General features: G+C 33.4%; 1 protein-coding gene across 1 annotated transcript in view; it reads right to left on the reverse strand.

Moving 5' to 3' along the window:
- LOC126890115 (zinc finger protein 91-like) overlaps positions 1–17,553 on the reverse strand; it is a 74,318-nt gene that overhangs the window by 35,202 nt on the left and 21,563 nt on the right. Inside the window, exons 2-3 of the mRNA XM_050658962.1 lie at positions 10,037–10,165; positions 4,141–4,272 (exon numbers count right to left, since the gene is read on the reverse strand). Coding sequence (XP_050514919.1) covers positions 4,141–4,272; positions 10,037–10,165 — 261 coding nt within the window. The remainder of the gene's footprint in view (positions 1–4,140; positions 4,273–10,036; positions 10,166–17,553) is intronic.

Here is a 17,553-nt window from a genome sequence, read left to right on the forward strand (position 1 = left end):
GGGCGTCCGCGTGGTCTCCTTCCAGTTGGGACTTCCTCCCATACCAGTCTTACTGTTCTTTGGTCAGAATGTCTTCTGAGGTGTCCCGCCCATTGGAGTCTTCTGGACTTTATTTCTTTTATGATGTTGGCGTCTGGGTAAAGTTCTTCGAGCTCTTTGTTAGTTCTTATCCTATATTGTCCTGATGCTTCATCCAGCACAGGACCAAAGATCTTGCTTAGGATTCTTCTTTCCCAAACAAGTAGCCTGTCTTCGTTTGCCTTTGTTATCGTCCACGTTTCGTTTCCATACATCACAACGGGTCGTATGATTGTTTTATAGACTTGTATCTTCGTACGTCTTGTTAATTGTTTTGATTTTATAAGGTTTAAGGGCAAAAAGACATCTGTTGCCGGCCTGTATCCTGTTGTTTATTTCTTGTGATCCGTTATTGTCTTCAGTTATTGTTGTTCCAAGATACTTGAATTCTCTAACGCGCTCAAAGTTAAAGTCATCGATGGTGATGTTCTGACCAATTCTGTCTCTGCTTTGGTTATTGCGGCTCATATACATATATTTCGTCTTGTTTTCGTTGATTTGGAGCCCCATCTTCTCGAACCTCACGAAAGTCTCTTTCATCCTTAATCGTGTGTTACCTATTAGATCGATATCGTCTGCAAATGCCAGTAGTAAGTTTGGTCCTTCTCGATGAAATACTGTATTGGGTTTTTCTATTCTTGCACTTCTGATTATGTGCTCCAGAGCTAAATTGAAGAGTTGTGGTGAAAGTGCATCTGCCCGTTTTAGTCCATTGTTTATTTAAAATGTCTCCGAGTATTGTTGTCCAACTCTCACCTTACATCGTAACTGTTCCATACACATCCGTATCAATCTGACTAGTTTTTTTGGAAAGCCAAGTTCCTGCATCGCTGTCCACAGTCTATCCCTGCATACTCTATCAAATGCTTGTTTAAAATCTATGAACATCTGATGAAGCTCACGATCAAATTCCCAGCATTTTTCCATTATCTGTTTTATTGTGAATATCTGGTCAATAGTAGAGCGGCCCGGTCTAAATCCGCATTGATAATCTCCAACGATTTCTTCTGTGTATTTTTTGGTTCTTTCTAGCAGGATTTTTGCAAGGATTTTATAGGTGGTGTTTGGGAGTGATATTCCCCGGTAGTTCATACATTGCTTTTTTGTTTCCTTTTTTGTTTATTGGTACAATAACTCCTTCTTTCCATTCATCTGGCATTGTTTCTTCTCCCAAATGTCTTGAATTAGCTTGTATATAGAACTGTACAACGCTTCTCCTCCATGTTTTAAGCACTCTGCGGGTATACCATCGCTACCTGGTGTCTTTTTATTTTTAAGTTTTTTAATTGCCTGTATTAATTCTTCGTATGTCGGGTATTGGTCTTCTATTTCAGCTGTATGTACTTCTGTGTTTGATGTATTTCTGTTAGCTTGGTCGTTTAATAGTTGATTCCTTCCAGGTTTTTAGGATTTCTTTGTCGTCAGTGATAAGCTGCCCGCTGTCGTTTTGAAGGAAGTTTCCTCTTCTTGCTTGGTACCCGGTCTTGATATCTGAAACTCCTTTGAAGAACTGTCTCGCTTGTTTGTTCCTTCTTTTTTTTTCTATATCTCTGATTATTTGTTCCTGATACTCCCTCTTCTTCCTTCTCATTAGTTTTCTTGTCTCTGTTCTTCTTTGTTTATACATTTCATTGTTGTTGTGCGAGGGGTTTTGTAGCATGTTCCTTCTAGCCATATTTCTTCCTGTTATGGATTTCAGGCAATCATCATCGAACCATTTTTTTATTGTTCTCTTTTTGTGTCCTAGTATTTCATCTGATACGCTTGTCAGAGCTAATTTTATATTTTCCCAAGCTGAGTCTATGTTGTTATAGTCCTCTGTCAGTGTTAGAGCTATTTTTATAGCCTTTTGAAATTTCTGTTCTGTCTCATTATCACGTAGAACTTCGGTATTCCATAACTGTGTTGGTATATTCATGTGTGTTTTTTGGGACGCTATTCTTGTCCTTATCTTCGTTTTTACCAGAAAATGATCCGTGTCTCCATCAGCTCCTCTTAGGCTTCTTACGTCTACGCAGTTTTACCTCTCCTGGCATCTACTAGAACATGATCGATCTGATTTCTTGTGACGCCGTCGTTGGAGACCCATGTTTGTTTGTGTATTAGCTGGCAGTCTACCTCTCAAGAAATACTTCAACGTCGGAATTAACAGATCGACAGATCTACAACAAGTATAAGAAGAAGAAGAAGAAGAAGAAGAAGAAGAAGAAGAAGAAGATGACGATATTCTCGGTGGTCGCGATTTGAGGAACAGCGATTATTAACATGGGCATTTACCAATAGCGAATTTTAAAAACTGTGAAATGCGATGTATTTTATGTTATTGCAGACGTATTGGATATTTTTGTCTTTATAAAAGCATTCTTTCACAGCACATGAAAAAATTTACTCGATATTTTAGAGTTATTTTTAGTTTTATTTAAAGAGGAGGCGTTTTAAACATCAAACGTTTTACAATCAAGCTTGACTTTAGACAAGATAAGCCTTTGACCGAATTAACACAGAAAAAATGTGGGAAATATTAAAGAGATAATAATATGGAATTCCATTAAAATACATAAAATAATTATCAACTTATGAAAATTATACCCACACAACCTATCAACATAGACAGTGGAGTCAGACAAGGGTGTATTTTATCTCCAACCATATTTTTTATCTTAATCGACTGGGACAACATTATACTAAAGGTTCAAACATTCGTAAAAAGATACCTCAGACGAATTTTGAAAATATATTGGCCAAATCGGATAAGTAACAAAGAACTTTGGAGAAAACTAATCAAAAGCTGATAGCCAAAACGAATGGACGCAAATGGAAGTTTATTGGACTCAAATTAACGAAAAATAAAACTTTAAAATAATGCTTTCGGTCAGCCTGAAGATCTAGACTTTGCGGATGATATAATATGTCTGGTGTCCGAAAAAAGATTGCGGATGATATAATATGTCTGGTATATGGAAAAGACAAAAAAGGTGACAAAAGAAGCAAGAAAAATAGGATTAGGGATTAACATAAAAAACCAAACTTATGAAGATAAATACGGAAAGAGAAATGGCGATATTCATTGAAGGAGAAGTAGAAAACGTACAGAGGTTTGCTATCTGGGAAGCATAGAAGCTAGCGGTGGAATAGAAGAAGAAATTAATGGAAGGATAACTAAAGCCCAGAATGCATCATATATGCTTAAGAAAACTGGGAGCCCAATAAATTAACAATCAAAACCAAAATCAGGATCCACAAGGAAGAATTTCCTGTGTTCCAGAGTTGCCTGTCACCTCTTGTAGCATAATGACCTAATTGTGACCTTTTGACCCACTTACCACGTGTGGGAGTCATATGTTGCCCTAGGGCCGTATCCTTAGGAATTATATCCATCCTTTGGATTTTGCTATTTTTACATTAATATGAGACTTTTGTCTGTTTTTGAAAGGCTTTGACCTTTGTATTTTGTGGTTGGCTCACCATGTTCTTGTAACACTGATGATGCTCTTGTTACAGAGCGAAAACGTTTTGTTCATATGTTTGTAGCCATATAGGGGCTTTTTAAACTAATATACCTTTTACCAAGACAAATCTTTTTTTAAATATTACTTCAAAATCAGGATATTTAATACTAATGTAAAGAGCATTTTGCTATATGCAGCAGAAACTTGGAAATTAGAGAAAAACATTATACTAAAGGTTCAAACATTCGTAAAAAGATGCCTCAGACGAATTTTGAAAATATATTGGCCAAATCGGATAAGTAACAAAGAACTTTGGAGAAAAACTAATCAAAAGCTGATAGCCAAAACGAATGGACGCAAATGGAAGTTTATTGGACTCAAATTAAGGAAAAATGAAGATGATACAACCAAACAAGCCCTAGATTACCAACCAACCAGGAAAAGAAAACAAGGCAGACCAATGACATCTTGGAAAAGAAATATTACCAACGAACTAGAAGACAACATGGAAACATGTGAAAACCCTAGACAAAAACAGATGAATGCAGGGGACTGTAGATGCCATATGTTCCAAATGGAACACGATGAGTAAAGTAAGTAAGTTTCATCTTACCTGTTTTATCTTCATCTGTTTTATTTTCCAAGTCTTTAAGTTCTAGAGGTGCAGACAGCTGAAGTTTTACATATTGTAGTTTATCTTCAATAACCTCTACCTCTTCTTTAACTTCAGTTTTTAGTTCCACAGCTAAGAAAATATACTAATTATATCACACTGTTTATTACCTATTTGGTGCTAGTTTCATAAAAAGGTAGACTATTTACTGATATGAAAATTATATCAATGTTTCACTTACTGATGATTTTACAATGGGTTTTTATTAAGGGCAAACGTTATTTTTCATGTAATTTCCATTTAAAATACCTATGTCTTATTTTTAAAATCCACCGCCATTGTACACCATGAAACATCAAGAAATGGCACGAATAACAACTGTTTCATAAGCTAAAGAAGGGTAATTCTAACAGTGTTGCCATAGTCATACAAAATATGTTTTCTTATGAAAAATAAAATGTTTCGACTTTTAAATATCGACCGTTGAAAGGTACCTAAAAGGTTGTACCTAACCCACAATTCAACTTTTTGAGGAAGTAGAAAAAACGTTCCATTTAAGTAATTTTATTAGGTTAATTCCTCATAAAATTACTATGGGGGGGGGGGGGGGGTATGGTTTGAAATCAACAAATCAAGTACATTTTTGTGAATTTTTTTCGAAGCTATGGTACAATTACTTTATTTTTAAATTAAATAAGCATATTAATTAAAATATTTAGAAAAAAAATTCAATCCAAAATATTGAAAAATAAGCCATTGGTGACAAATTTTGACAGGCAGCTCACAAAAAATGGATTTTGCGGTGGACATCAGAACTCGACACTCAATCATACGAAACAAAAAATTCAAAAAGATTTAATTAGCTTACGAGTTTCACGAGGTCACAACGTCGAGTTTTTTTATTTTTTAATGATTTTTGAATTTTTGGTATCACTCAGAAATAAAAAAAAATGAAATTTTTGGTAAAAATTTTGTGAAATTCAACAGATTTATTATTGTTGAACAAAAAATAAGCAAAAAAAAAGAAAAATATCTCGACATTGTTGCCTCATGAAATGTCTAAAGAAAATCTGTTCAGAATATCAGGTAGATCGGTCGAGTAGTTTTTCAGTTACAATGTCCACCACATTTGAAAAAGCAGTTTTGAGAAAAATGCGTTTAAAGTTTTGACAACTGCATCTTCATCTTCATCTTTGTCTGCCAAATCGTAAAGCGATGCAGATTGGAATATGTTTTTTGAATCGAGGAGTAAGCTACAAAAGAGAAGGCGAACAGTTGTTTAACGTTTCTCACTACGCTCAAGCGTGCTGGCGCGAAGTCGCGGCAAAGCGAGTCGAGGGTAGGGATATTCAACACGCTGTATCTCTGGTAATTTTACTCCGATTATTTTCAAAGAGTATTCTTGAAAGTATGCACTTTTATTTGAAATAATAAAAAAAATTAAATATTTCAAACCATACCCCTACCCCCTAAAATGAAGCGTTTTTTCTACTTCCTGAAAAAACTTCATTTGTGGGTTACAACCTTTTACTTTTCAACTTCTCGTTCACTCGTCTTTAACCCATAAGTAGTGGTAAAACTTAGTGGTCACTTTGGCAAAATACATGTGTAAATGCTTTATATTCAATGTTTTACGGCTTCGAGATCAAATGACAAATTAATTGTTTTTCAGACGTTATCGTCTATCTTTGAGGTTTGAACGCCCTCTGTCGGAATTGGTTTTGCGAATAGTTTTGAAATATTAAAAAACTTGATTATTTTAACCAATAATATGCATTTTCCCTAATTTAATCCTAAAAATGAGTGATATTATTTATTATGTTTCAGTTACGTTTTTCTTTTATTAAGATACCTATACTTTTGTGGCATTTTCACATAAAATTTTGTTGTATTAAATTTTTTAATTTTTATCAGTATCCATTTCTTTATTTTTGGGCACTTTTACTATGGTCTGTTTTTAAACAAAGAAGAGTAATTCAAATTTACCGCGCCGTAATGCTTGTTTGTAATTGGTCCAACCTAAGGCAAATTTACTCCACTGTATCAAATTTTGACACTAATGACGTTTATGAATTTTTGACACTACCGGCATTTCATAGGTTAACAAGTTATATCGGCGATTTTCTGTGTTTTCTGCGTTGTTCCTTTAAGTTTTGGATTTTTAGTCTGCTTTTATATAAAAAACAGTTGCTTTTAGAATTTTTTAGCGACGTATTAGTGCAGCGGTGCTCAAAGGGTCGATCGCGATCGACCGGTCGATCGCCGAAGTTTTTGAAGTCGATCGCGGATCTGCAAGCAGTTCATAGCAAGTTTGAAAGACGCTTCGCTGATTTTAAAAAACTGACAGATATCGTAACATTCATGTCTAATCCATTTTCTTGTGAATACGTGGAAAAATTTGTCACTGAAATATCCATTACTTTCAATACGGAGATCATTTCCGTCCAAAATGAGACACTGAAAATAATTTCGGATATATACCTTGTCCAGAGCGACCAATACGACATTTTGATCTTTTATATCGTCTGACAAATATTCATCTTTCAGGCAAGTATATCTGCAGCTCACAGCATTCTTTGCATCAACGTACTTGTATGAGTCTGCATTTTCACAAATATAGGTAGTGAAATTAAAGTAGCGTAACTGGCTGACCAGTAGAAAGTACAGTCAAGGCCAGCAAAATTAAATGAACTATAGCCCACTTGTCAACATAAATAGTTGCATATGCAGATGATATAGTTCTTATGGGAAGAGATAAGGAAATATTAAAAGAAGCAGTAACAATTCTGACAAAGGAAGCACGGAAAAGAAGTCTAAAAATTAACGAAGGAAAACAAAATATCTACTCTGCTGTAGAAGAGAAGATAACAAGATGAGATATTAAAATAGAACACTACACTTTTGAAAGAATTCAACAATTCAAATATGTGGGAGTAGTAGTAAATGGCCAAAATAAGTGAAGTGAAGAAGTAACGGAGCGAACACTAGCAGGAAACAAAACATGCTAGAGATATTGTAGGCTAATGAAGGACAAGAACTTATCCAGAAATACAAAACTGAAAATATACAGAGTTGCAATCAGACCAGTAGTTACGTACACAACTGAGATAATGTGCCTCACGGAAACAGATGAAGAAAAATTGAGAATATTCAAAAGAAAAATCCTCAGACGGATTATGGGCCCGATAAGAATGGGCAACGGAGAAATGAGAAGAAGAATGAACCATGATCTAAGAGACATAATGAAGGAAGAAGATATAGTTAGATTTATTAATGAGATGAAGAGTCTGAGATAGCTGGGACACATACAGAGAAGGAAAAATGACCTACTGATTAAGATAATGACGAGATGGAAACCAGAAACTGAAAGACCAAGGGGGAAACCCAGAGAGAGATGGGAGGACCAGGTCATGAGAGATATAAAAATTCTGGAAGTGAGAAACTGGAGGGACCTATGCACATATCAAAATTAATGGAAGAAAATTGTAACGAAAGCCAAGTCATTCAACAAACTTTGACAACACACCGTATTTAGTGATTTACCGCAATAAGCGAATCAGTGAGCTCTTAGTAAGAGCGGCAAACATTCCATCCGGAATGAAAAGCCCTGATGATGAATCGGCTGACGAACATATCTCATCATGTTTACATTTGGTCCTCGGTAATTACGTAGCATCATATGAAAAAACTTGTGGACGATATGCAGTGCCATGCATCAACATTCAAATAAAATTAAGATGAAAAACATTACTTTCATTATAACTATCTGTAGTTACAACTTTTATCAAATTGAAACGTGCCATAAAGTTTTTTATTTTCAAAATTGTTTTACTTACTGGCAGTCGATCGCTGGACGCTTGCAGTTTATGTGGTAGATCCCACGCAGTGTAAGTCTGAGACTGTATTAGTGTTTAATATAATATTTATGGATTAACGTCGAAGGCCGACATGATCAACCAAAAGAGAAGATGTATTTGGTGATTTTTCTAGTGACTATCTTGGATGTGAATCTGTTTTTTTTTTAGTTTACTCCTCCTGGTTTAAAAACAAACTATAGTCTCCCCCAAATAAAACAGTAAAATTTGAGCTTTTCTTCAATTTTTAGGTTAAGTCCACAAAAAATCAGCATTTTTAAGCCCTACCTTTTTATGAAACATTTACGAGTAGCCCAGTAAATGACCGTTTTGGAGTGTAATTTGGTTTTAGCTTCTGCTTACCCTCCAGTTCAAAGTTGAACTTGTATCGTCGGTTGCTTTAACTTCGAGGGCAAAAGTCACCCCTTGTCGGGGGTGAAAAACCATGCGTTCAAGATAAGCCCGACAATGAATAAATTAACTAATTTTAAGTAATTTTTGTTCTATAGAGTTTTTTAACTAAGTTAATACTTTTTGAGTTATTTGCGAGAAAATGTGTATTTTTCAATAAAAATATTACGTTTTCAGGTCATTTTTCTCAAATAACTCAAAAAGTAAGTATTTTGTCAAAAAAAAAATTCTTATCAAAAATGTAGGTCATAAAAAAAACTGTGTATTAATGAAGTCTATAAGCCCAGTAAAAGCAAAGTTGTAACTCACGAAAAATACGTTCCTGTTCGTCAAGTTCCAAATCGAATATTTCAACGTGAAATAACTAATCCCAAAAATAAAGCAATTTTCGGGAAAATTTTTTTTAAAGTGTTTATTTTATACAAAAAATTCCTAGCATCAAAACTAAACGACTTTTTTGGTAAAAAAATGGTGGAAATATCCCCCTATTTAGCACCTTAAATTATATTAATCGTTACCGCTTTACCATTTACTGCATATGTATGTGTATTGTTTATACGGTCTGTAAGTTTGACCGGTTAAAAGTGCTTATTTTTGAAAAAAAGTTGGTTTGATAGTAAAAAAATTGTTTCTTAGAATCTCGGAAAAATACTCTTTTTTCACAATAACTTAAAAAGTATTAGCGATAAGAAAAACCTCAGAGTAAAAAAATATAGGTTTTGATTTTAGAAATATGCTACTTTCATTTTGTTTTTCTGGTGGACAAAAATTGGTCAAGATATGGCTGTTCAAAGTTTGCATACACTCGTGATTAGTGACTCGATCAAGCCTTTTCATCTATAATCCTTTCAAGAATAAGCACTTTAAACCGGTGAAACTTACAGATCACCCATATAAAAAATACATAAGTAAATTGTTTGTAAAGCGGTAACGATTAATTTTATTTGGGGTACTAAATAGTGGGAGATTTTCACTATTTTTTTTATCAAAAAAAAGGAGCCAACTTTATTTTGAGCGTAACTGGCTTAGTTTTGATGCTAGAAACTTAAAAATAATAATAAAGCTTTTTTTAAACACTTTAAAAAAGTTTTAATGGATTTTTCCCGAAAAGTGCTTCATTTTTTGGTTATTTCACGTTGAAATATTCGATGTGGAATTTGACGAATAAGAATGTACTTTTCATGAGCTACTACTGAGCCTGTAGACTTTACGCATACACAGTTTGTTTCGTTTATTTCTATGCTACATTTTTCTTCGATAAAATACTTTTTGAGTTATTTGCGAAAAACCGCCTGGAAACGCGGCTTTTTTTTTTCAAAAAATGAACATTTTCAATCGCAAATAACTCAAAAAATATTGCCTTTTTTAAAAAATTCTATGGAACAAAAGTTGCTTAGAATTAGTCAATTTATCCATTCCCGAACTTTCTTAACACGCATTTTTTCACCCCAGAGAAGGGATGACTGTCACCCCCCATGTAAAAGCAACCAACAGCACATGTTCAACTTTGAAGTGGTGGGTAAATAGAGCCTAAATCCAAATTTTCATGCAATTCGGAGTTGACCCTGAAAATTACACGGTATCACCATATTTCCCGTTCATTTACTGGGCTACAGATGTTTTTATCTTACCTGATTTATCATCTATTTCATTTCCCATGTCTTCAAGTTCTAGAGGTGCAGACAGCTGAAGTTCTACATATTGTAGTTTATCTTCAATAACCTCTACTTCTTCCTTAATTTCGGTTTTTAGTTCCACAGCTATTAAAAGATACAAATTTTATCACACTGTTTATTAGGTACTTATTTTTATTCATTCAAAATATTTATTTATTTATGTATTTACAGGATGTCACCATTTTTACAAAAAATTACCAAAAATAAAATGTTATATGAATATTATACCATATTATACCATAGGTCTGGATCCCGTGTATGAAAAAAAACTTGATTAATAGCAAGCTGAAAATTTGTTAATAGCTTAAGGGTGTCTAGTCCGATAAACTTTGATATATGGGAACACTGGAACAGGGGCAGTTTTAATTGTGGAACGGTTTAAAAATTTGGAACGGTCAGACCACGAAAACGGCAAATTTATTTTGTCCGACAGAATAGACTTAAACTCTCCGAACAGAGATTAAACTCTCATGCAAAAATCAGACTGCTATTTATCACCTGTCATAATTCCTGTCATTTGACATATTCTACATGTTCCACTCATTAAAACGCCCATTTGGTGATAAGTAGCAGTCTGATTTTTGCATGAGAGTTTAATCTCTGTTCGGAGAGTTTAAGTCTGTTCTGTCGGACAAAACATGTGCCGTTTTCGTGGTCTGACCGTTCCAAATTTTTAACCTGTTCCACAATTAAAACTGCCCCTGTTCCAGTGATCCCATATATTAAAGTTTGTCCGACTAGACACCCTTAAGCTATTAACAAATTTTCAGCTTGCTATTAATCAATTTTTTTTTCATACGCGGGATCCAGACCTACCATATTATACCATAAATAAATGTTATTATAACATGCTCACAAAGATACAACTATGTACTTCTTACCAGCGCTAACAAAAAACTGGTCAAATTAGTATAAACAGGTCAAATTAGTATAAACAGGTCAAATTAGTATAAACAGGTCAAATTAGTATCGGCGTATCATGCAAAGGCCACATGAGCACTGAATGGGTTAAAATTATAAATGGATATGTTCAAGATCCGGAGTTACTAGGTTTAATAAGATTTACTGTTAACAACTTCACCGTTCAAATAGTAATACATACAAAGAGTCTACCACGTCCAATGCTATGAACAAGACAGTTCGACCTACACAGTGAAGCAGAAAATGTTGAACTGACTAGAAAAGCAAATTTACAATACGTTGAAGATGATCTAGATGCTCCAAGTACTAGTGAAAATATTCTTCCTTCACAAGTAGATCAGCCCAAAGAAAAAATACCAATTAAACGGCGTTAGTTTACGAAATCTACACTAGGAGAACGCATATTGCAGCAGGAGACAGTGTGCTTGTCTAATGTAGTGTCGGTAGGAAGGGAAAACTTTTCTGAAAATTCAGGGATCCAAAACTTTGATGCAATCACATATTCAACTGGTCAAGTAAGAATGATAAAAATATTTTAATACTTTTCGAGTGACTTTTATTGATGAAATGGTAATTCATACAAATAATTATGTCTGAATTTTGAAACAGATGCGAACGAACAATAGCAGTCGAATGACTAGATGGAAAAATGTTGACAAAGAAGAACCTAAAAAATTCTTTGGTGTTATCTTACTTAAGGGTATTATCCAAATGCCTAAAATAGAAAACTATCGGAAATTAGATGTGTTTTATAACTTTCCCGTTTATCATCATAGTCATAGTCATACTTTATTGATCCTTTAAGACATTCAAAATAAATGTATAGGATACGGCACTGCAGAATTCACTATAAAAAAATTAATGTGTATAATACAATATTCACAGTGTAACAAAATTGACAAAACATAAAATATGTATATAAAATAACATTTTTACACGTAAAATATGAAGCTACTGCAGTTTGTCCTCAAGATATTAATTTAGTATAGAATAATATGCTTTTCTTAAGATTAAATCTTTCAACATTTTTTAAAATTTAGTGGAAAGTGGTATTTCTTTCACAGTTTTTGGCAAATGATTGTATAAGGTCAGTCCCATATATCTGAAGCAATTTTGAAATTTGGATGGTCTGTGTTTAGGAACTCGTAAAGATTCAGCACTTCTTGTATTGTAATAGTGATTGTCTCAATTTACTGGAAATGTATTGATTTCCTCTTTTACATTAAGTAAACATTTATAGATATATAGGCAGTAAAAAGTTAAAATTTGATGTTTAATAAAAAATGGTTTACAAGATTGTTGATATTCCAGATTAAAAATTTTACGGATATTTTTTTTTGGGTAATGAACACTTTGTTACTATCTACTGAGTTCCCCCACAAAATTACATTATAGCACATGTGGCTGTAAGCAAGGCTATAATAAATGTTCATTAATGCCGAAATGGGTAGTGTGTTTTTAATTCTAGATATAGCATAGAAAGCTTTATTTAATTTCATGTTCACTGAATTCACTTTCTCTGACCATTTGAGATTACAATCAATGAACACAGCCAAAAACTTTGTAGAGAGAGTGGAAGATAACATATTGTTTCTATCATGGATGGTTAAGATGTAGTTATTGGTAGATGTGTTGTATGAATGGAAATAAAAAATTTCCGTCTTGTCAATGTTTAATATTAGTCTGTTGGTATTACACTAGCATATAAAGCAGTCACAACAGTCTTCATCTTCATTGTCATTTTTAATTCCTCGAGTGTACATGCCGAGACTATTAACGATGTATCATCAGCAAACATTGATATTATAAGTGCCCTTATGTGATCTGGTAGGTCGTTATTAAAAATTAGGAATAATAATGGTCCCAGCACGGATCCCTGTGGTGCTCCTTTATTTGTCATGTATGGTTCTGAGCTTGATTCTTTAATTTTAACAACACTCTTCCTGTACTTAAGAAATTTATTACCCATTCTAGAAATATCCCTCTAAAACCAACATTATACAGGGTGTCCCGAAAAGATTGGTCATAAATTATATCACACATTTTGGGGTCAAAAATAGTTGGATTGAACCTAACTTACCTTAGTACAAATGTGCTCATAAAAAAAGTTACAGCCCTTTGAAGTTACAAAATGAAAATCGATCTTTTTCAATATATCGAAAACTATCAAGAGATATTTTATTGAAAATTGACATGTATCATTCTTATGGCAGGAACATCTTAAAACAAAATTATAGTGAAATTTTTCTACCCCATAAAAATTTTATGGGGGTTTTGTTCCCTTAAGCCCCCAAAAATTTTGTGTATGTTTCAATTAATTCATTATTGTGGTACCATTAGTTAAACACAACGTTCTTAAAACTTTTTTGACTCTTAGTATATTTTCGATAAGCCAGTTTTTATCGAGATGCGCCTTCTTTTTTATGTTTACATAACAATTTAATGAGGGTTTTGTTCCTTTAAACCCCACAAATGTTTGTGTACGTTCCAATTAAACTATTATTGCGGTACCATTAGTTAAACACAGTGTTTTTTAAACTTTTTTGCCTCTTAGTCTTTTTTTGATAAGTCACCTTTTATTGAGATGTGGCTTCTTTTTCAAAATATACCTAAAAATATAAATTATGAATAAATTTTCAGATTATTAACAGGATTTTATAGGTAATCATACTTAACATAAAATTTTTATGGGGTGCACAAATTTCACTTAAATTTTTTATTAAGATGTTGCTGCCATAAGAATGTCACATGTCCATAAGATGGCACCCGATTTGGGCGTCGAAACGTTAATAAAAATCATTTTTTAATAATATTGTGGCTTATTTCCCATTATAAATAGTTAAAAAAAGTCACATGTCCATTTTCAATAAAAATTCTCTAATAGTGTTCGATATAAAAATAAAACGATTTTCATTTTGTAACTTCAAAGGGCTGTAACTTTTTTTGTGTGCACTACTGTTAGGTAAGTAAGGTTAAATCAATCGATTTTTGACCGCAGAATCTGTGGTATAGTTTATGACCAATCTTTTCGGGACACCCTGTATGATTTATTGCGAATAAATGTTATGTCTAAACAGTCAAAAGCTCGTGATAGATCAAAAAATAGTCCTGCCACGTGGTTTCTACTATCTAATTCATCATAAATACGCTCAAACAGGCTGCATGCAGCCGTGAGTGTCAACTTTTTTGGTCTAAATCTGTGTTGGTTTGGAGTTAGTAAATTGTATTCTTCTTAAAATTTAACATTCTGTTGTATATACAACCTTCTCTATTACTTTGGAAAGATGGATTTATGCTAAGGACAGATAATTCGAAATATCATGAGGGTCATTCTTTTTGAAGATTGAAATAACTTTTGCCATTTTAAATATGGATGAAAATTTGCTGGTTGTTATTGAGAGATTAACTAAATGGGTTAAAGTTCGATATATGATCATTTATCAGTTTTATTATTTTTAAAGATATGTTATCAATACGAGTATAATTTATTATCATTTCTTAGGGAGCGTTCAAGTATTATATAACGCAGGCTGGGGGGGGGGGGGTTAAAAATCTTCAAAAATTGCATTACGTAATACGTGAATGCCCCATTAAGATGCGTTAAGTAAGGGGGAGGGGGTCAAAAATCTTCAAAAACCACGTTACGTAATACTTGAATGCTCCCTTATCATTATATTTCATTATTCATTTAATAATATTTACAACAGGTAAATCTTCGGACTTTGCATTGATCATCGCATAGTCCAGATCTTAACCTGATCAAAAATTTGTGGGACATAATTGGCAGAAGACTACGACAGCGTTTGCCACCTCCTATAACCCTAAAAGAGGTAGAAACAGTAGCTCTCGAGATTTGGAATGATATTGATCAAGACCAAATAGCATACCTCATTTGTAATATAAAAGTACATATCTCTTTTAATACTGAACATAACCGAATGAATCAAAAACAAGATGTTAATAAAGCCTAAGGCTACAATTAAGTTTTAATTTAAATAATTTATATATGCTAGAATATTACACATGGTGTTCCGAACTTTAAGAAGAAAAACACCATATGATTGTTACACCCGGTATAAAATGACCTTTACCTGTCTAGCAACAATAATATTACATTGATTTTCTTAAATAATAAGGCTATAACATACTATAAAATCACTTAAATCAGACAAGAGGTTTAGAAAATTCGAGACTTCTAATGTGTACAATTCAGCAAGTGAGTAGATTATTTTGCTCTCAAGTGTAGTTTGGCCTAGGCCAGGGGTCGGCAACCTTTTGAGTCGGAAGAGCCAAAAATTACAATTTACAAAATTTCAAAGTATTTAAAGAGCCACAATTTTTTTTGTCAACAATAAATAGTACTCGCATAAATAAAGTTCTTTGATAAAAAAATTAATCTATTTATTCGTAATATAATATATTGTTTTTCACATATGTATACACTTATTTTCTTACATTTTATTTATTCAAGTAAAAAATTAAAACAAATATTCACTTACAACACTAACTTGTACTTCAATGACAAACAATTGAGTAAATAATCTCAATGGAAGTGGTGGCTTTGCATGGTTTTAGAAAGTTTGGATAAATCTGGCTCATAACTTGCTGTTTTACTAGTCTAAGAGCTAGTGAACCCTCCGACTAACGGTCATCCTGTAAGGCTAGAAATTTTTCTAGTGATAATTCATAGCACACCAAGGCTAAAAACCATGGCCTGGCAGGCATCAGCGGTGCACGTGTATCTACCAGTTGAATCGAAAAGTGCAAATTTAGGGGGTAAAATAAACTTTCTCCTGTAAGATTTAAATTTAAGTATGTTTTTGAGTAAGTCATTTAGAAGAAATGTGTACAATGACAGGCGATTCTGAAGAGCATAAGACCTTGCCAGGCGAGGGGTAAGATTAGGGGTTTTCCTAAAATTATTCTTTTTGCATCGAACAAATTTTTTTTAGGTTTTTTGAATCATTCCAAACAGAAAACGTCTTTAATGATTTTCCCTTAAGTTAATAGTTTTTGTTATATAAGTGATTGAAAATTTTGAAAATTGCGAAATCAGCCATTTTTAACCCTAAATTGGACATTTCTCTAAAAATTTCAAAGTTGCCAAGGTAGATAGATATTCTATAAACATTGATTGATGAAATCCCAAAGAGTTTTTTGCAATAAAATATCGAAAACGCCTTTGTTTTTTAATTGCTAATCAAGCGGGTGCGACACTGTAGTATAAGTGAGGACGTTTGAGTTGGCATAAATTCATTATTTCGAGAATGGGCAAATTTCAAGAGAAATCCTCAGACAGGTCGATTTTTATTTTTAAATTAGGACTTTTTGGCATATATATATATATATATATATTTAAACATATATTTTATATATATATATATATATAAACAAATGAAATAGAGAATGTGGAAAAATCCCCTTACGAATAACTCACACATCCACTATTTCTGGCTGGGAAAAATTTTTCGAATAGAATCAAAGATCCAAACACCAGTTCTTAGAAATGTGTTTCGCCCTCTTCAACCTCCGTGGGCTCATCGGTAAAGATGAGAGGTTGAATATCTTTAGACACATTCCATCAAAAAACAACATCCGAGACACAGACATAACAGGAGCGTAAATCTACGCCCAACCTGAAAATGACAGTCTCAAGTTTTAATTCCCTAATTACTTTAGAGTAAGTAAGATAATGTTTATGAAAAAACAAAAGATGTAGATCTTTGAAACACACTCAGTGATCAAAAGATCCACAGGTACTGGTTTAACGACCACTCGTACGAAATCAAACAAATGAAATAGAGAATGTGGAAAAATCCCCTTACGAATAACTCACACATCCACTATTTCTGGCTGGGAAAAATTTTTCGAATAGAATCAAAGATCCAAACACCAGTTCTTAGAAATGTGTTTCGCCCTCTTCAACCTCCGTGGGCTCATCGGTAAAGATGAGAGGTTGAATATCTTTAGACACATTCCATCAAAAAACAACATCCGAGACACAGACATAACAGGAGCGTAAATCTACGCCCAACCTGAAAATGACAGTCTCAAGTTTTAATTCCCTAATTACTTTAGAGTAAGTAAGATAATGTTTATGAAAAAACAAAAGATGTAGATCTTTGAAACACACTCAGTGATCAAAAGATCCACAGGTACTGGTTTAACGACCACTCGTACGAAATCAAACAAATGAAATAGAGAATGTGGAAAAATCCCCTTACGAATAACTCACACATCCACTATTTCTGGCTGGGAAAAATTTTTCGAATAGAATCAAAGATCCAAACACCAGTTCTTAGAAATGTGTTTCGCCCTCTTCAACCTCCGTGGGCTCATCGGTAAAGATGAGAGGTTGAATATCTTTAGACACATTCCATCAAAAAACAACATCCGAGACACAGACATAACAGGAGCGTAAATCTACGCCCAACCTGAAAATGACAGTCTCAAGTTTTAATTCCCTAATTACTTTAGAGTAAGTAAGATAATGTTTATGAAAAAACAAAAGATGTAGATCTTTGAAACACACTCAGTGATCAAAAGATCCA

Source organism: Diabrotica virgifera, chromosome 8, assembly GCF_917563875.1.
Source record: "Diabrotica virgifera virgifera chromosome 8, PGI_DIABVI_V3a".
In the NCBI taxonomy this organism is placed as follows: domain Eukaryota; kingdom Metazoa; phylum Arthropoda; class Insecta; order Coleoptera; family Chrysomelidae; genus Diabrotica; species Diabrotica virgifera.